The 21,275-nt window shown below is 36.3% G+C and overlaps 1 protein-coding gene across 1 annotated transcript in view; it reads right to left on the minus strand.

Annotated features, from left to right (window-relative positions):
- The window catches only part of LOC150076268 (acylamino-acid-releasing enzyme-like), a 428,243-nt gene that overhangs the window by 260,530 nt on the left and 146,438 nt on the right, over positions 1-21,275 (minus strand). Inside the window, exons 8-9 of the mRNA XM_090387301.1 lie at positions 20,556-20,596; positions 8,825-8,946 (exon numbers count right to left, since the gene is read on the minus strand). Coding sequence (XP_090243427.1) covers positions 8,825-8,946; positions 20,556-20,596 — 163 coding nt within the window. The remainder of the gene's footprint in view (positions 1-8,824; positions 8,947-20,555; positions 20,597-21,275) is intronic.

Genomic DNA, 21,275 nt, shown 5'->3' on the forward strand with positions numbered 1-21,275 from the left:
GAGAACAGCAAGCAATTTGTACAGGAGCATCAAAACTTATCTCTCGGACAGAAACGTCCAAGTAATAGCGTCCAAGTAATAATGATTCGAATGAGTACAATGAACAACTGTACAGAGAAATAGAGTGGGCTAGTAAATCGGAATGTCTTATAATGGGGGATTTTAACTTCCCAGATATTGACTGGAACTTGTGGGTTGGTCACTCACACATTAGTCAGACTTTTGTGGATTTATTGCATGATTGTTTTCTGCAGCAGCATGTTCGAGAGGCAACCAGAGAAAGTAATACTCTTGATTTGGTTATCAGCAGTGATCATTCGTGTATTAAGAATTTGCAGATAAAGGAACCACTAGGTGCCAGTGATCACAGTGTACTGATGTGGGATTTACTTAAAGATTTAATTACCATCTGGGGTAAAGGAAAGGGTTTTTGCTTCCGTAAAGGTGAGTACAGTGGTCTCCGAGAGTTTTTAAATTCTGTACAGTGGGATAAACTGATGATGTTACCAACAGTAAATTCTAAGTGGGAAGCATTCAAGGAATTAATCGTGGAAGCTACTAAAAGTTTCATACCTATTAAGAAATATTGTTCAAGGTTTAGGCTTAAATGGTTATCTAATGAACTAATGAGACTCGTGACGGAGAAGAAAAATGCATGGGATGCATATAAATTATCAAGCGACTCAGAAGCCTATGGCAGATATAAGCTAGTCTGTAATCAGGTCACAAAGGAGGTTAGGCAGGTGAAGGCAGATTACGAGAAATCCTTGGCAAAAGATTCTAAGAAAAACAGCAAGGATTTCTTTACTTATATAAACTCTAAAAGGAAGGGAATGAATCTGATTGGTCCACTTGACATCGATGATTCGACTGTTGATGATCCTGCTCAGATAGAAAACAAACTGAATGAGTATTTTGCATCTACATTCACACACGAGGAATTATTAAGGTTTAAAAATGGCAGAAGGTTATCAAATTGTAGCAGGATACTTAATGATTTTGTAATAACTGAAAGCAAAGTGGAAGAGAAATTGTTGAAGTTAAACATAAGAAAAGCAGATCGGGTGGATGGGATCTATCCAGTTATATTAAAGGAGGCGGTAAGGCAACTAAGCAAACCCTTAGCCATAATTATGAGAGCATCCTTGGACTCGGGAGGAGGTTTCCACTGACTGGAGATGTGCAAATGTATCCCCAGTTCACAAAGGGGGATCGAAGGGTGATGCGAGTAATTACAGACCAGTTAGTTTAACTTCTGTTCCGGGTAAAATAATGGAGTCACTGGTTAAAGATGCATTGCAAGATAATCTAGACAAGACTGCAGCAATAATTCAGACACAGCATGGGTTTGTAAAGGGAAAGTTTTGTCTGACAAATTTGATAGGATATTATGATGTGGTTACAAAGGAACTGGATGCAAAAAATAATTTTGATATCATATATTTGGATTTCAGGAAAGCTTTTCACACTGTTGCGCATGGAAGACTATTGTACAAATTGGAGCAGAATGGTATTAAGGGTAAGTTGCTAAAATGGATAAAAGGATGGTTAAGTGGGAGAAGACAGAGGGTGGTAATCAATGGGTGCTGCTCTTCTTGGACTAATGTTATTAGTAGAGTCCCACAGGGTTCGGTGTTGGGTCCACTGTTGTTTTGTATATTTATCAATGATATTGATGAAGGTATATCAGGCTTAATGTCGAAGTTTGCAGATGATACAAAGGTTGGCAGGGTTGTTAATGACAGTAATGGCAGTGTGCTACTGCAACAGGATCTAGATAATTTGGGCAGATGGGCTAAGAAGTGGCAACTGAAGTTTTAACCTTGACAAATGCAAAGTATTGCATATGGGTAGAAGTAACCCCAGAGAAACTTACCAACTGTGTGGTACTACACTTAAGTAGTAGAAAATGAAAAAGACCTGGGAGTAATTGTGCAGTGAGATATGAAGTTTTCTGAGCAATGCAGACAGGCTGCCAGGGCAGGTCATGGGGTTTTTGTCAATGATATATAGGAGGTGATTTTTGCTAGCAGGGAGAAGGAGGTGATTGTCCCTCTGTATAAGACAACGGTCAGGCCATGCCTTGAGTACTGCGTACAGGTCTGGTGGCCTCATTTTAGGAAGGATGTAGATTTACTTGAGCATGTACAGAGAAGGGCAACAAGATTGGTGAGGGGAATGAAGGGATCTTCTTACCAAGAGAGGCTTAAGTTTTGCAAATTGCAGTGGCTGGAGACTAGGCACCTGCACGGTGATCTGATTGAGGTGTATAAAGCCTTGAATGGGTTGAGCATGCTGAATTCTGATGGGATCCTTCCACTTGTTCAGATTATGAACCTAAGGGGGCATAAATTCAAATTAAGAAAAGACAGATGTAGAATAGATGTACAGAAATTTGCCTTTAGCCAGCGGGTGGTTAATTGCTGGAACAAACTTCCATCTGTCATTGTGGAAGTTGATGGGTTGAATAAATTTAAGGAGGAACTGGACAGACCTTTGGAGGGAATGGTGTGTTTTTTTTTTTTTTTTTTGGCTGATGCTGCATAAGCTCATACACTTGCTTTCTTGCATCACATGCCACTACTACTACTACTACTACTATACTACTACTACTACTACTACAAGAAGTTAACCTGGCCGCTCCTGTGGAACATAGTGTTTGACGAGTTCCTCACCATGGACCTGGGGGAGGTGGAGGCCCAGGCCTTCGCAGTCGACCTCGTACTGACGGTCGCGGCAGGCTCCAGACAGAACCTTGAAACGCTTGCAAACCAAGCCCTTGAAACCTTGCAGGACTGGACAAAACTACACACCTTAACAATCTCGCCAACGAAGACGGACTCCGTACTGCTGAGAGGGAGGTTATACCTTAGAAGACCACCACAAATCAAGCTGGCAGGACAAACAATCAAACTGTCAATGCAAATTACTGGGACTGATCATCGATCAGAACTTATCATTTAAACCGCACCTAATCTATCTAAAAGAGAAACTGTGGAAATACACGGTGCTCATTGCCAGAGTTACACGCAGGGACTTGGAGCTAAACAGGAGAACCCTGTCCCTGTATTATAAAGCCATCTTCATCCCGATAATTACATATGGATCTCCCATATGGTACAAGAAAGCAGGAACAGCAGTGAATAAAAGGATACTGGACACAACATATTTTTAACAATAACAAGTGCATGTAACACGGTTAGTACGAGTGCCCTATAGGTCTTTGCGGGGACCCTACCCTTAGATTTAGAGATAACCTGCTGCAGACGTATGTATCTACTAGCCAAAGGAACCCAAGCCACCTACAACAGTCTTACCATTGACATCACCAATAACAGGAAAAACGAGAAACAAAAAATAGTGGACCACCTTGTACAAATTTGGCAGAGAAGATGGATAGATGTGGAAAAAGGAGCGATAACAAAAAAATTTATTCCCCAAGTAACCAAGCTGTATCCCAAGGCCCCCCGCATGGCTGTACCCAGGCCTAAACACTACTTTTCTACTCACCGGCCACGGGCCTTTCAAGACCAAATTAAATGCTTTGGGCATAATCGAAGAATCACACTGTCTCTGCAGTGAAATAGAAACATGGCATCACATTATGCATCAGTGTGAAATATACGAAGACATCAGATGTCAAATGATCACGAGAATTAAATACATCCCTAACACCCAGGAACACATCTCCTGGACACACCAGAAGAATTTGCAGCCTTTATTCGCTTTGCCCAGGACGTCTTCTCCAGAAGAAAACTACAAATAGCCATCCACCAAGGTCAACAGGAGTAATATAACCAAATATGGACACCAAAGAATACAAGAAACTAAGGACGGGGATATCAACCAATAATTGATGACCATTGGAATATGCCATCCAAAGTTGAGAATGGAACGCCACCCATTTAAGATACCAGAACCTACCTGATAGGGAAGTATAAAAAAAAAAAAAAAGCTATCACACAATCAGAGAAGGAGGCTGAACCAAAGAAAGAGGAACACAAGGATGTGGCTTGCCCCATGAGTGACAATGAAGAGAAACAGACGTGAGACAAAGGCCATATTGGAGACATGAAGAGGGCACTCTAGCCCTCTTCACCTATAATTCCTAACTCCCCGGGAGGAGGGAACGGCCCACTGAAACTGAGGCCACCTTCTCTATTGGCTCCATACTTCTGCCTTTCCCCCCAGTCTTCTGCCTCCCCCCCTCTATCTTCACGCTAGCGAAAATCCCACACATTAAAATTAATACATCAAAACCGCCATATGCCCAGCATTCGGCCTAAAAAATTAAAGCGATAATACCCCCACGTCAACACAAATAATAAAAATCACTATTTTATTTTCTTGATGACCATTGGAATATGCTACACAAAGTTTTTTTTTTTTTTGGTCCTAGCTGCCGAAATCTCAGGAAACTAAGCGGCAGGACCTGCCAGAGTAAACTAAGTCTACTGAGTTCCTGGCCTGCCTCCACTGGGCATAAGTGGGGCAACATTGGATCCCAACAGGGGTCCAGCGGCTAAATGGCCAGAAGAACAACGGTACACGACATTACACGATCCAAGATCCATCACTTTTAAATCTCTGGCATTTACAGTGTACCATAATACAACACAACGTAAACTACGCAGAGATGGGGGGAACCCCTGGTGCCGCTTGACCCTAAAAACACTTACACTTACTACTCAGGGAGGTGGAGAATGAAAAAGACCTGGGAATAATTGTGCAGTCAGATATGAAGTTCTCTGAGCAGTGCAGACGGGCTGCCAGAGCAGGTCATGGAGTTTTGTCAATGATATAGGAATTTTGCTAGCAGAGACAAGGAGGTGATTATCCCTTTGTATAGGGCAATGGTCAGGCCACACATTGAGTACTGTATACAGGTCTGGAGGCCTCATTTTAGGAAGGATGTAGTCTAGAACGAGTACAGAGACAGGCAACAAGATTGGCGAGAAGAACAAAGGGGTGTGCTTACGAAGAAAGGCTTAAGTTCTGCAAATTGCAGCAACTGGAGACTAGGCACTGTGCAAGGTGATCTGATCAAGATGTTGTTGTTGTTATTTGTTCTTATTTGGTTTTTAGGAGCATTAGCAACTAAGGCCATATTGCTCCGGGGATATACGGTGGTCATTCCCTGACCTTTCCGAATCCTCCGTATTTGGTGGTCACGGGCTCAAACCCTGGTCTAATCAAGAAGCGTGTGCTACGCACTGCTACTCCTGCCCACCTGGCTAAGGAGACCCTGATCAGTGTATATGGCCATGAATGGTTTGAGCAGGTTCAATGCTGACGGGATACTTCCGCTTGCTCAGATTAAGAACCTGAGGGAGCATAGATTCAAATTGAGGAAAGACAGTTGTAGAATAGATGTGTAGAAGTTTTCCTTTAGGCAGCAGGTAGTTGATTGCTGGAACAGACTTTCATCTGTTGTTGTGGAAGATTATAGCTTAAATAAATTTAAGGCTGAACTAGACAAACATTTGGAGTGACCGGATGAGTGAAATGGGAAGGGGTTTTTTTTTTTTTTTTTTTGGCTGATGCTGTATAAGCTTGCTTTCTTGCACCATATGTCTCAACTAATGCTAATGCTAACTATCCATGGAGGTTTATTCTGGTAACAACTAGGTCGATAAAAGAAACCTTCCTACAATCCAGTCTGAATCTCTTGTCTCATAATTTGAATTTATGACCCCTAGTTCTAGAATCATTTACAACAAAAATTTCATTCTTTTATTATTCCTTATCAGAGACAGACATTCCTTATAGACCTCAACCAGGTCCCCTATAAGGTTCCTGGTTGCCAAGCTCTATAGTCCACATATTTAAAGACTTTTCTTATTTGGGTGATGTTTTGCAGATCTCACCAAGCAAGTTGCCCATCTTTGGGACCCTTCAAAAGCTCAATGTCTTTTTTAAGGTAGAATCTCCATACTTGTACACATTATACCAAGTACGTCACAATTGCCTTAAGAAGTGGCAATATGACCTCCTCGGCTCTACAAAAAAATGTTCAATAAATCATCAATATTCCTTTGCTATTCCTTGTTGTCTGTGCACACTGCTTGGAAAACTTCATGTGTGCCCATACCACAACTCACAAATCCCTTTCTTCCTTACGTTTTTAATTTAACCCCATCAAATGTATAAGTTATTTTTTCCTTGCATTTTGCTGAATTATAACACAGCTGTGTTGTATACCCATCAATTTCATTTTTGTCCAAACGTGCCTGTACTACTCTTTATCGCCTTCCTGACCATCCTTGAAGTCTATCCAAAACTTCCTGAAAGAGTGCTGCTTAGTGCCAATTATTAATTACTCTCCCAACCTTTCATCATCTGCAAATTTCGACATTATGTCCTCTAACCATTCATCGAGGTTATTTATGAAAATCAGAAACAGTAGTGGTTCCAGAACTGATTCTTGGTGGGGGCTCCCATTTCTAACGTTAGACAAATCTGAACAGTAAGTATTAATCACAATCCTTTGGCTTCTGCCCTACAGCTACCCTGCAATCCATCTAAAAATCTTATCTGTAATCCCACACATTCAGCTTATACAGTAATCTCTGACAAGGGATTGAGTTAAATGTTTTGATAAAATCCAAAAAAATAATGTTGAAATAATTTCCTATGTCCAGCTCATGAGCAACAAATAGCAATCTTAGCCTGTGTCAAAATAGCTAACTAGGTTGCTTAAACACAAGTTTCCCTTAAATCCATGTTGTGCCCATCAGAATTCCATTTCTATCCAAATATCCCTATACTGCAATCTTTATCACTGCTTCCATGATTTTCCCTACCACTGAAGTTAGGCTGCTGAGTCTGTGTTACTCACTTCATTCAGAGGACTACCTTTATGTATTGGTGATAAAAAGTGGCACTTATTCAATTTGGAGAAATATCTTCCAAGTCCAATGATGTCCTCAAAATTAAGGTTAATGATTCAATGCATTCTCTCACCACCTCCCTCACAAAATTAGTGCATATATGGCATCAACTCCAGGAGCCTTACTTGCCTTCAGGCTCAAACATTTTTCTAATAAACAATCATTATAATTGCAATATCACTAATTTCATAATGTTCTTTTGTAAACAACACATTAAAGATCAATATGAAATACCTGTTAAAAAGAGACATCCAATTATAGAACCACAGAACAGTCATTTCCCCACCCACAAACCCCACAAAGATCATGCATGAAGGCATTATTGTCAGTAGAGGAGGATTCTTTTTTAAAAACCTCCCTATTTACCAGAAGATCAAGAAAAAACAGATCACTAACAAAATACAAACCAATGAACTAAAATTAAAATCAGCTTTTAAAATATATTTTATTAAAATAAAATAATACTTTTTGGGGGGGAGGGGGAAGGTTTAATTCAACAGATAAGGATCCTTCTTAAAAATCTACCTATCTATATAGAGAACTGAGAAATATCAGGTTCCAACTAAAATAAAATACAACTATAAAAATCAGAGAATTAGAATTCAGACATTTTAAAATCAATTTAATTAAAATTAAACTGGAATTTAAATGAACTAAAGAAATTAATTAAAATAAAAAATAATAGCTTTAACTATAAATCCTGAGAACATTGCAACCCATTAACGAAACAAAAGACAGCAACCTATAAAAATGGAGAAATTATATTTGGACGTGACCTGTAAGAAATTAACCATAATCTCTCATATTGATGATGATTTGTTTGTGGGGAAACAATTTTGAAATTTTTTCTCATAAAATAAATATCGTTTTTTAGATAACTTTGTAACTAAAAATTAATTTTTAAAATATTATTTATTAGGAAAATACAAACTCTAATATCTGTAAAAACACATTTTTTAACATTACTTGTATAATTAACAATTAATTTTATTATATGTTATTTATTAGGAAAAGACTTACTACAAGGGCTTCTCTTATGATAGCTAATTCCTTCTTTAGATTTCTAATTTATAGTTTAGGATTTTATCAAAACAACAATTTAAAACATTTTGATAAATGATATACAAGTCAGCATTAAATAGTTTTGTAGTTTACACTCTAAAAAAAAGTATAAAATAATACACAATAATTTGCCTCAAAGTAAAACTGAAATCTTATTTTTTCTCTGCCATTCTATAACCCAGAGAAATGATAACAAAACCCAGAACCTCAATACAATATGCTTAAATCCAAAGAGGTGATAACTCTATTTCTTATTTACCAATTCCAACTTAATAATTTTAAGAATGTATCAGATCTACATTATATACATAGTTATTATGTAGTTTGTATTTCTTATTCAATTTTTTTTTTTTTTTTAAATTACTGACACAACAATAGTAGCGTTTCTGTTTTTAGCTATATTAGGGAGTTAAAAAGGCACTATGCGTCAGTTACTGACCTAACCATTTATAACATTATTTTAATGTGAAAATGCATTCTGAATTCCAAGCAGACTTACAAATGAATATCTGAAACACAACCAGATTCTTATAATTACAAAACCCCAACAGAATACCTTTATATATCAGGAAGGGGGGAAGGGAAAGGAAAGAGACGGCAGTGTGAAATAGCGCCGGTCTGTTCACATGCTGGACTATTTAAACTTTTAGTGTATATTATATCAAAATATTTTATTTTCTCATTACTAAAATAAACAAATATTATAAGTCATCAGTCATTTAAGAATTTAAATTTAAATTCTAGATAATTTAAATATGAATAAAGTGTTTTACAATGCGATTTCATAATTATCCTCTACAAAAGCAAAGAAAATCACCAATTAACAGATTTCAACATTAATGTTGTAATTTTAATTTAACTAATAAACTAACTTTCATTAGCCTGCTGCCTCTATTATGAGGTCCTCCAGCATTATTCTCTAAGTATATTAAGGCTGTCATATCTGGACTAAATCGGGGAGATCGAACACTGCAGTCTTCATGACCAATTACAGCTAAAAGAGAAATTAAAATTAAAACCTTTTATTTTTAAATTATAAAATATGAGAGTGTTTACTACAAATAACATATTCCAAATGGAAAATAGTTACAAGTATAGAAATGCAGTTCCTGATACACGGTCAGGTGTAGTCCCCCTGATGAAATACCTGATCATGTATCAATATTTATTTCAGCTGACATCAGATCACGCATTTTTGCTTTACCTATATTAGACCATTTACTAAAAATTTTTTCCCCCATATCTGATGACAGCGATTCCATTTTCATTTTATTAGTATTTTGATGTACTAATTTTTTCTTTACAGTTTCCCCACTTTATATTGGCTTGGCAATTCAGCCCATAATTTTCTTAATTCATCATAACCTCTAGAATATTAACATTCTTTCACCTTTCACAAATCTACTTCGCTTCTTTTTCTACTTTGCTCACTGTTCTAGTTACTGACACTTTGTTTAACTTTCACATCCATTTATGCATACTTAATTCAATATATTATACAACTTATATATACTCTTGCATTCTTTAATGCTGCTTTGTGCTTTTAGGTGCATCTGTCATAACCAATTTATTAATTTTGCATTCACTGTAACTATTTCATCAACTGTATACCTCTTTTCATATGTAACTCTTTAAGCATTACCTTTAAGGGGTTACACTGAATACCCATTTATATATAGACAAAAAGGTAATTATTTGTGTATTTGGTAGGGGAATTGAGCTATCAGGTGTAATAACCATGGAAGAATTGAGAAAATGCTAAAAAACAAATTACATAAAATAAAATGCAATTAATATAAGCAAAATTATTGTAAGTACCTAAAGCTGTGGGTCCTAGGACTTTAACTACATTGTCGGGACATTAACTACATATGTATATATATCCCCCCCCACACACACACACGGCGCCTCCGTAGCCAGGTGGGAAGGAGCAGCAGTGCGTAGCACACGCTTCTTGATTAGACCGGGGTTCGAGCCCGTCACCACCAAATACGGAAGATGCGGAAAAGTCAGGGAATGACCACCGCATTTCCCGGAGCAATATGGCCTTAGTTGCTAATGCTCCTAAAAACCAAACAAAACAAAACAAAACAAAACAAAACAAACAAACACACACACACAGTGTGCCAATTAAATAAGACTGTGTGTGTGTTCTGCATTTAGTATAAAAGTAAGAGGCCAAAATAGTACATGATTAGATCTGCTAGAGTGTACTCTTTCCAACAAGTGCAGGCACCTCTGTAGCCAGGTGGGCAGGAGGGGCAGTGTGTAGCACACGCTTCTTGATTAGACCGGGGTTCGAGCCCGTGACCACCAAATACGGAGGATGCGGAAAGGTCAGGGAATGACCACCGCATATCCTCGGAGCAATATGGCCTTAGATGCTAATGCTCCTAAAAACCAAATAACAAACAAACCAACAAGTGCAAGTTGAAACCTGTCCGATCAATAGTTCGTGATTTATGACAGAAAAAGTAATATTAGTGTTGTGCATGTCATCAGAAAATTGAAAATGGAGCAAAGAGCAGTTATAAATGACTCGAATGAGTACAATGAACAATTGTACAGAGAAATAGAGTGGGCTAGTAAATCAGAATGGGGGATTTTAACTTCCCAGATATTGACTGGAACTTGTGGGTTGGTCACTCACAGACTAGTCAGACTTTTGTGTATTTATTGGATGATTGTTTCTGCAGCAGCATGTTCGAGAGGCAACCAGAGAGAGTAATACTCTTGATCTGGTTATCAGCAGTGATCATTCGTGTATTAAGAATTTGCAGATAAAGGAACCACTAGGTGCCAGTGATCACAGTGTACTAATGTGGGATTTACTTAAAGATTTAACTACCATCAGGGGTAAAGGAAAGGGTTTGTTTCCGTAAAGGTGAGTACAGTGGTCTCAGACAGTTTTTAAATTCTGTACAGTGGGATCAACTGACGATGTTACCAACAGTAAATTCTAAGTGGGAAGCATTCAAGGAATTAATCATGGATGCTACTAAAAGTTTCATACCTATTAAGAAATATTGTTCAAGGTTTAGGCCTAAATGGTTATCAAATGAACTAATGAGACTTGTAACAGAGAAGAAAAATGCATGGGATGTATATAAATTATCAAGCGACTCAGAAGCCTATGGCAGATATAAGCTAGTCTGTAATCAGGTCACAAAGGAGGTTAGGTAGGCGAAGGCAGATTTCATGAAATCCTTGGCAAAAGATGCTAAAAAAAACAGCAAGGATTTCTTTACTTATATAAACTCTAAAAGGAAGGAGATGAATCTGATTGGTCCACTTGACATCGATAGTTCGACTTTTGATGATCCTGCTCAGATAGCAAACAAACTGAATGAGTATTTTGCATCTACATTCACAAGAGGAATTATTAAGGTTTGAAAATGGCAGAAGGTTATCAAATTGTAGCAGGGTACTTAATGATTTTGTAATAACTGAGAGCAAAGCGGAGGAGAAATTGTTGAAGTTAAACATAAGAAAAGCACCTGGGGTGGATGGGATCTATCCAGTTATATTAAAGGAGGCGGCAAAGTAACTAAGCAAACCCTTAGCCATAATTATGAGAGCATCCTTAGACTCAGGGGAGGTCATCACGGACTGGAGATGTGCAAATGTATCCCCAGTTCGCAAAGGGGGATCGAAGGGTTACACGAGTAATTACAGACCAGTTAGTTTAACTTCTGTTCCCGGTAAAATAATGGAGTCACTGGTTAAAGATGCATTGCAGGATCATCTACACAAGATTGCAGCAATAATTCAGACACAGCATGGGTTTGTAAAGGGAAAGTCTTGTCTGACAAATCTCATTGGTTATTATGATGTGGTTACAAAGGAACTGGATGCAAAAAATAATTTTGATATCATATATTTGGATTTCAGGAAAGCTTTTGACACTGTTGCGCATGGAAGACTATTGTACAAATTGGAGCAGAATGATATTAAGGGTAAGTTGCTACAATGGATAAAAGGATGGTTAAGTGGGAGAAGACAGAGGGTGGTAATCAATGGGTGCTGCTCTTCGTGGACTAATTTATTTTTTTGATTGATTTTGATTTGGTAGTTGTTGGCGCATCGGCTTCTGTGGCCATATTGCACCTCCCAAGGTTTTTGCAGTACTTTGATCCAAGCCCGAGGCGGGAATCGAACCCGCGACCTTTGGGTTGCCGGGCAGGTACTTTTACCCACTCGGCTAGCCCGGTCGGCGACTAATTTATTAGTGGAGTCCCACAGGGTTCGGTGTTGGGTCCACTGTTGTTTTATATATATATCAATGATATTGATGAAGGTATATCAGGCTTAGTGTCGAAGTTTGCAGATGATACAAAGGTTGGCAGGGTTGTTAATGACAGTAATGGCAGTGTGCTACTGCAACAGATCTAGATAATTTGGGCAGATGGGTTAAGAAGTGAAGTTTAACCTTGACAAATGCAAAGTACTGCATATGGGTAGAAGTAACCCGAGAGAAAAGTACCAACTGTGTGGTACTACACTTAAGGTGGTAGAAAATGAAAAAGACCTGGGAGTAATTGTGCAGTCAGATATGAAGTTTTCTAAGCAATGCAGACAGGCTGCCAGGGCAGGTCATAGGGTTTTGTCAATGATATATAGGAATTTTTCTAGCAGGGAAAAGGAGATGATTGTCCCTCTGTATAAGGCAATGGTCAGGACACGCCTTGAGTACTGCGTACAGGTCAGGAGGCCTCATTTTAGGAAGGATGTCGATTTGCTTGAGCATGTACAGAGAAGGGCAACAAGATTGGTGAGGAGAATGAAGGGATCCTCTTACCAAGAGAGGCTTAAGTTTTGCAAATTGCAGTGGCTGGAGACTAGGCACCTGCGCAGTGATCTGATTGAGGTGTATAAAGCCTTGAATGGGTTGAGCATGCTGAATTCTGATGGGATCCTTCCACTTGTTCAGATTATGAACCTAAGGGGGCATAAATTCAAATTAAGAAAAGACAGATGTAGAATAGATGTGCGGAAATTTGCCTTTAGCCAGCGGGTGGTTAAATTTCTGGAACAAACTTCCATATGTCTTTGTGGAAGTTGATAGGTTAAATAAATTTAAGGAGGAACTGGACAAATATTTAGAGGGAATGTTTGTGTGAATTTTTTTTTTTTTTTTTTGGCGATGCTGCATAAGCTCATACACTTGCTTTCTTGCATCACATGCCACTACTACTACTACTACAATTTTATTGTAAATTAGGAAAAAGTGCTATGGAAACTTTTGACAATTTAAAAAAAGTTTATGCTGATGAATGTTTGTCGCGACCAAGAGTGTTTGAATGGTTTTCTCGTTTTCGTAAAGGGCATGAGTCATTAGAGGATGATCCCCGAATTGGCCATCCAATCTCTGTTCGAACACCGAAGATTGCCACAAAGGTTAGAAAAATTGTGACTGAAGACAGATCAATTTCAACAAAGTTGATTGCTGAGATGATCGGCAGTAATAAGGAATCTGTACAAGAAATTCTAAAAGAAGATCTGGGTAAGAGAAAAATCTGTTCCTGTTTTGTACCACATTTGTTGAGTTTCGAGCAACGAGAAAAGAGAATCAAGTGTTGCATCGACTTGATGGCGTGTGTTGACAACAACCCAACATTTTTAAGTAGAATCGTTACAGGTGATGAGAGTTGGGTTCCCCAAAATCAAAAGAGCCATGAAAGGAATGCAACATAGGACGATAGAGGACATCCAGGCTGCAGTGACTGACCAGCTGAAAGCGGTTCCAGAAGTGTTTTCAAAATGTGTATAAAAGATGTAAACTGTGTACACATTGGAGGTGATTACTTTGAAAATATATAACCTTACTTTGCCATTAGTGTTATTCTTTTTTTTATAGTAGTGTCAGTCTCATTATTTAACTGGCACACTGTGTATATGTTAATACTCAAGATATGTTTAATTTAACCTAATAAAATCTATTTAAAATTTTTCATTCTTTTTAAGCAAAACAAAAAAAAAAAAAATGTTGAAAGTGTCAAAAAGCAAATATAGTACATAAGCTATGTAGGTTTTTCTGCTTAATATAAATCACCATTTCATAAAATGGTGATTTATATTAAGCAGAAAAATCTAAAAAAAAAAAAAAAAAATCAATATCATCTATATATATTGATTATATATAGATGATATTGACGACAAAATAAAGAAAAATAGCTTCCAAAAGGAAGGGGTGGGTCCCACCCCACCCCTTCCTTAAGTGCCCTTTGAAGCCAATCCCTTTAAAGGCACTACTGTGAGTTACTGTAATTCATAAAATATTTTATTTTCTAAGTGCAAATACAGTCAGTACCTTAAAAATAAAAGTTATGCAAAGTTATCAATACTAATGATTAAATTTAATTTAATAAATCCTTAGAATCAATTCTATAAAATTTATGAGTAGATACTGTCATAGTAGTGATACATTTTTCACAGGCAATTAGTGTATTTAAATCAGAAGAAATACAGTAAATATCTTAAATGGTTTTCTTGTAGTTTAAAAATAAACTGTATTAACAATAAAGAGAACTAAACGTGAAAATGCCTTTGAATCTAGTCCTTAATAAGGTTATGATGAAGATTTTGTTACAGCAATAAAAAGTTATGAAGTAAATATGATTACCAAAATAACCCAAATTTTAATACAAACAATTCAGAACTATGCAAATGTAATAAAATAAAAATGCTTAAACCATGAAGTATTTTAATGTATTTTCCTCAACAAAAATATAATAGTTTATATATTTATATAAGTGTTGAGGTAGAAAGGGAGTTAAAATTCATTAAAAATTATCAATTTTTCAACTTATTTTAGTTTATTTATTCATTCTTTCTTGGTGCAATTACAGCTTTTGTTTTTGGTTTCAGCAATTAAGCAATTAAAAGTGATAAGCTATGAAATGCTTTTATGAATCAAGAATCGAACTGGTGGGGAAATAAATTAATTGAATCAAATATAAATGATTATCAAATTAATAAAATAGCAATGGCTTAATATTATGAAATGATTATATGAGAAAAAAGCAGAAAATTACTCAAAGAAGGTTTCAACACATACAATTTTTAAATTACTCTCTTATCATATCACTTTGTTATCCTCCATTTTTTTCCGGATGTAAATATACTTCAAAAATAAAAAAACCATAGTAACATGTTTGTTATACTATATGACTATCATTCATGTTCTATCTTATGTGTCTACTTGTACATTCATTGTAACTCTCCCTCGTTATCACACAAGCTTTTGGGGAAATGTAATATATATGTATATAAATAAAAAAATAAACATGAAGAAAATATAAGTTATGATGAACTAATCAATGTTATTAATTAATTCATTAAAAAACTTGAGTTATGTTTTTGCAATTAGGTGTATAAAATATTAATTGAATTAAATGAAAAAAATTGGAGAGTTTTAACAGATCCAATAAAATTATTTTCACTAATGGTCCTTGAAAATGCTAAATTTGTCACTGGCTTTTATATCAGAAACTTGCATTTTCGACTAACTCACAAACCACATCAAAATCCTTGCATACCATAATTTGAGCATCACTAGTCAATAAAAAAGAATGATGCTTTGTAGAACTACACACAAGATGGAAGATAAAGAGCCTTTCCCAGTCACATTAGAGTATCACCTACTAAATTCAGAGGAGGAAAGAAGAATTTAAACAGTTGATCTCAAAATGTTGAAATAATCAAAAAAGTAAATGAAACAGTAACTGAATAAAAAGACTATATTTATGTATGTTCAGTTTATTGTTCTAGTTCTTTGCAATTTATTATGTAAACAAAGCAAGGTAGGTAACAGTGAAATGGCTGGGCACGGCATAATGATACAGCAGTTTGCTGCACATGGGTTTAAACTTCTCAGTTCCACTAAAAAAAAACATTTTAAATAAAATTTCAGCCAAAAGAACAACTTCATAACTTTTAAAATGTCTAAAATTTGTCCATTAGTGAAGATATGATCACTAATAATCAATAGTGTAAGAAGTAGCAATTTTTAAATAGTAATATGATATAAGATCAATGCTTATACACAGCTGAACTAGGGAAGAAGCTAATTGTTTTATTATCTTAACATTTGTATTCTCATTACTAAAAATTAACACTGCTTGTAATAACATTATTGAAAATTAATAGTGATATCATCAATAATATCATCCAAAGAGGAACTTGCAACATAAAATGGTTATCTTACTACATGACTAGCCCAGAAAATCAGGTTAATCATATTTCCTTTCTATGTTTTGCAAGGGTGTATTGATCACCTTGCCCAAGACATGTTTATTTTTTAAGACACTGCCTTTGACAAACTCATTAAAGGCTTCAGATTTCAATTTTTTAAACTTAGCTCTGGAATCTGAAAGAGATTTGTACAAGTTGACCAGAGGATATCTTTAGAGTTTTTTATGGGCCAACTGTTTTAAGCCAAGAATGCAGTTTTCAACTATTGTGATTACCATAATTTTAGACATTGGAAACCGTACACAGTTTCAATAATACTGAGGAACTGATTAAATGCAGCCATTTGAATAACCAGAATGAGACACCTTCAACCTTTAGATTGGTTAGTGTGTTGCAGGGTAGACAGGTAAATAAAAAGTCAACCTTCCACTGTATAATGTATTTAGAACTAGTAAATAGAAAAATGTTCCTTTAGAGAATTGGTAGGTTTTAAGTAGACTTCGTTCTTGTGCAAAACAAATGGGATTGAAAGTGCACAGTAAAAGAGACAGAGTATGTCAAAACATCAAGATTGTCCTTGATATAAAGATATAATCAAGAAATTAATTATATCTTTACATCAATGTCATTAATCTCTTATAGGGCATTAATTATAGGTTATTAGCATTAGCAGTGGCAAATTATGCAAGAAAGCAAGCTTATGAAGCATCAGCCAAATAGAAAAACACCTCCCATTTCAGGCGCCTCCGTAGCCAGGTGGGCAGAAGCAGCAGTGCATAGCACACGTTTCTTGATTAGACCAGGGTTCGAGCCCATGACCACCAAATACGGAGGATGCGGAAAGGTCAGAGAATGACCACCGCATATCCTCAGAGTAATATGGCCTTAGTTGCTAATGCTCCTAAAAACCAAACAACAAACAAACCTCCCATTTCACCTATTCATTCCCTCCAATAGTTTGTCTAGTTCTTCCTTGAATTTATTTAAACTATTAATACCCTCAACAACAGATGGAAGTTTGTTCCAACAACCAACCACCCGTTGACTAATGACAAACTTCCACATATCTATTCTGCAATCTTCCTTCTTAAATTTGAATTTGTGTCCCTTCTTGTGTGTGGTCTGAGCAAGAGAAAGAATCCCATAAGCACTGAGCTTGCTCAATCCATTCAAAACCTTAAATACCTCAATCAGATCATCTTCAGGTGTCTAGTCTCCTGATGCTGCAATTTTCAGAAATAAAGCCTTTCTTGGTAACAGCAACCCTTTGTTCCACTCACCAAACTCTTTGCCCTTCTCTGTACTTGTTCCAGCAGCTCCTAATCCTTCTTAAAATGAGGCCTCCAGACCTGTATGCATTCCTCAAGATGTGACCTAATCACTGTCTTATACAATGGGATAATCACTCATTCAGTTTGTCAGCATCCCGAGCAGGATCAACAGTCAAACCATTGATATCGAGTGGACTAATTTGATTCATCCTCTTCATTCTAGTGTTTACATAAGTAAAAACACCTTTGCTATTTTTCTTTGCATCCTTCACCAAAGATTTCTTGTAATCTGCTTTCACTTGCCTGACCTCCTTTTTGACTTGAGTACAGACTACTTTATATCTACCACAGGCTTCTGTGTCACCTGATAATTTAATTGCATCCCATGCACTTTTCTTCTCTGCCATGAGTTTCACCAGTTCATCTGACATGGTCTGACAAACTGGTGGGAATGAAGGGATCCTCTTACCAAGAGAGGCTTAAGTTCTGAAAATTGCAATGGCTGGAGACTAGGCACCTGCATGGTGATCTGATTGAGGTGTATAAGGCCCTGAATTCTGATGGGATTCTTCCACTTGTTCAGGTTATGAACCTAAGGGGCATAAATTCAAATTAAGGAAAGACAGATGTAGAATAGATGTGCAGAAATTTGCCTTTAGCCAGTGGGTGGTTAATTGCTGGAACAAACTTCCATCTGTCGTTGTGGAAGTTGATAGCTTAAATAAATTTAAGGAGGAACTGGACAAACATTTAGAAGGAATGTTTGTGTGAATTTTTTTTTTTTTTTTGGCTGATGCTGCATAAGCTCATACACTTGCTTTCTTGCATCACATGCCACTACTACTACATTCATATAAGCCTATACCTTGAAGAGTATTTCTCAGTTGGTATTAAAAAACCTAGTAAGTTCCCATTTACAATTTGCTGATAGTAACATAATCATTAAGTTAATCTCAAATCAATACACTGTGATCACTGCCACCTAGTGGATCTTTTATTTGCAGATTCTTAATGCATGAATAATCACTGCTGATAATCATATTAAGAGTATTACTCCCTCTGGTTGCCTCTTGAAGATGCTGCTGTAGAAAATCATTTAATAAATCCACAAAATCTTGCTAGTGTGTGAGTGACCAAACGCACAAGTTCCAGTCAATATCTGGGAAGTTAAAATCACCTATTATAAGACATTCTGATTTAATGGCCCATTATATTTCTCTGTCCAGCTGTTTGTTCTACCCATCTGAATCATTAGGCCTATAACACACCCCTATTCTCATTTTTGCTTTCCCAGTGCCTGTTATACTAAACTGACACAAAATTCCACTGGTCACCCATGTCTAATGGATGTACTTCCTCAGATTTTATGTGTTTCTTAACTTCTTAACTCCCCCTCTCATTGGTATTGTTGGGATTTCAGACACCACATCTCTGAAATCCCAACAGTACCCCATGGTGTCTTGTCAATGATATGCAGGAATTTTTCTAGCAGGGATAAGGAGGTGATTATCCTCTTGTATAAGGCAATGGTCAGACCACACCTCGAGTACTGTATACAGGTCTGGAGGCCTCATTTTAAGAAGGATGTTGGAACGAGTACAGAGAAGTGCAACAGGATTAGTGAATGGAACAAAGGGTTGCTCTTACGAAGAAAGGCTTATGTTTTGCAAATTACAGTGTCTGGAGACTAGGTACCTGCGAGGTGATCTGATTGAGGTGTATAAAGCCTTGAATGGTTTGAGAATGCTCAATGCTGATGGGATTCTTCTTCTTGCTCAGAATAATCGCCTGAGAGGGCATAAATTCAAATTGAGGAAAGACAGTTGTAGGATAGATGTGCGGAAGTTTGCCTTTAGCTAGCGGGTGGTTGATTGCTGGAACAAACTTCCATCTGTCGTTGTGGAAGTTGATAACTTAAATAGATTCAAGGCAGAACTTGACAAACATTTGGAGCGAGTGGATGGGTGAAATAAGGGGGTTTTTTTTTTTTTTTTTTTGGATGATGCTATATAAGCTTGCTTTCTTGCATCATGTGCCTTTGCTAATGTTAATTATACTCTTTTATGTAAATAAAATGAAAGATGGAATTGGTAGGCTTGACAAGAAAACTTTCTCATTCCTATTAAAGTACAACCTCCTATTTGATAGGAGGATAGTAAAAATTTTAATGGTTGGCCTGGAAACATTAAAATAACCAAAAAAGTAAATGAAATAGAACATGGTCTATTTCATTTATTTTTTTTTTTTTGAAACAGACAGTCAACCTACCATGTAAGCACAAGCTTAACTAAAGTTTACTGGATTGTTAATAAGACTTATGGTTTTAGACTTTCTAAAAAACATCATAGCACATAAATGAAACCTACATATGCAAAAGTGTCCCAATAAGATACAACTAACTAATTTTAAAGTCAATGATTACAAGATAATCATCCAAGGATTAAATGAATCATATACTGCATGGGTAAGAGGAGGGGAAAAATAGGCTGCTAAAATGGAGGAATGTTACTTATGGTTAAGAAAAGCCTGAATTTCAGGCTTTTCTTAACCATAAGTAACATTCCTCCATTTCCTAATCTTTGAAAATATAATTATCATTGTCAAAAGAACTAGATCAGCTTCAAGTCCACACCTACTGATAGCCATGATTTGATTATTAGTAATCAATCTAATTATTCAATAATGATCTGGTATATTGAAAGTTAATAAAGAGAAAAAGTTGTTAAACTGTTGTCCAAACCATGAATGTTCTGCATAAAAATCTGTATCTGCAGCACACAGAAGGGTCCGATTAACTTGATCTGGTAGGTACCCTACTATGGAAGCAAAATCTTAACTCAAGTTTAGAGAATTTTTTATCCTTGATGGTATAGGATGCTCAATACAGTTCATCATTGCTGGTATTAAAATTTACTAGCTGATGTATCTCTGTTTTCTAGAACTTGTATAACAGCCACCACTTTCTTCATGACCCTGCCAAGATATCTTAACAACCCTGACTCAGGTGTAAAATATACATGTGGCTGAAGCTGATGATTTCTCTTGTAGCACATGATTTAGAATATTTTAATTTTATGGATATAAAAAAAAGCTTACTTTTTCTATATATTTCATATTTATAAAAAATCTAAAAACTTACAGTATTCTGCAGTCTCAAGATCAATGTAGTATACTGAACTCCTAGAAGGAAAAATTTATAATTCTCAGCATTGATTTTTTTTTTCTTTTATCAATCATAAAATAAGATTATTACTATATTTAATACCACTCTTAAACCACATGAAATTAATAAGATAGTTTATTAAGCTATTCACCTAAACTACTATACATTAAGGTAACGTTTCAAGTATCTTACCGATACCCATCATCAGGCTGTGCTATTAGGGGAACAAAAATAGAAAGGGTTACAAATTTGAATACAGTTGCCAATATTACAATTACAATTATCAATATTACGATTAGAACTGCCATTATTACAATTACCAATATTATGATTTTACAATTACAATTTACAAATAAACGATTCTAAGTTTGGATTATTGATACAACAGAACCAGATATTAAATTAAGTAAATACATAGAGATTAAATTCTTACCTGCTTACAGACTCCTCTTGCCGATGCTCCCATAAACCTGACATGCATGCAGGCAAGAGGCACTGCCAGTGGTTAATTTATAGTTCAGGGATTAATTCCAACAGCCAATAGAATTAATTCCTATAGCCAACAGAAACATACAGTCTTCCACTAACAAATAGCATGTGTGCCAAGCATGCGCAGTAGATAGCTTTATGTGAAACATCCTTCACATTTCTTTTAGGTATTTTGCTTTGTATATGCTGATTACGAAATAAAAGAGC

Source organism: Mastigoproctus giganteus, chromosome 13 (assembly GCF_048544385.1).
Source record: "Mastigoproctus giganteus isolate SK-2022 chromosome 13, ASM4854438v1, whole genome shotgun sequence".
Lineage (NCBI taxonomy): Eukaryota > Metazoa > Arthropoda > Arachnida > Uropygi > Thelyphonidae > Mastigoproctus > Mastigoproctus giganteus.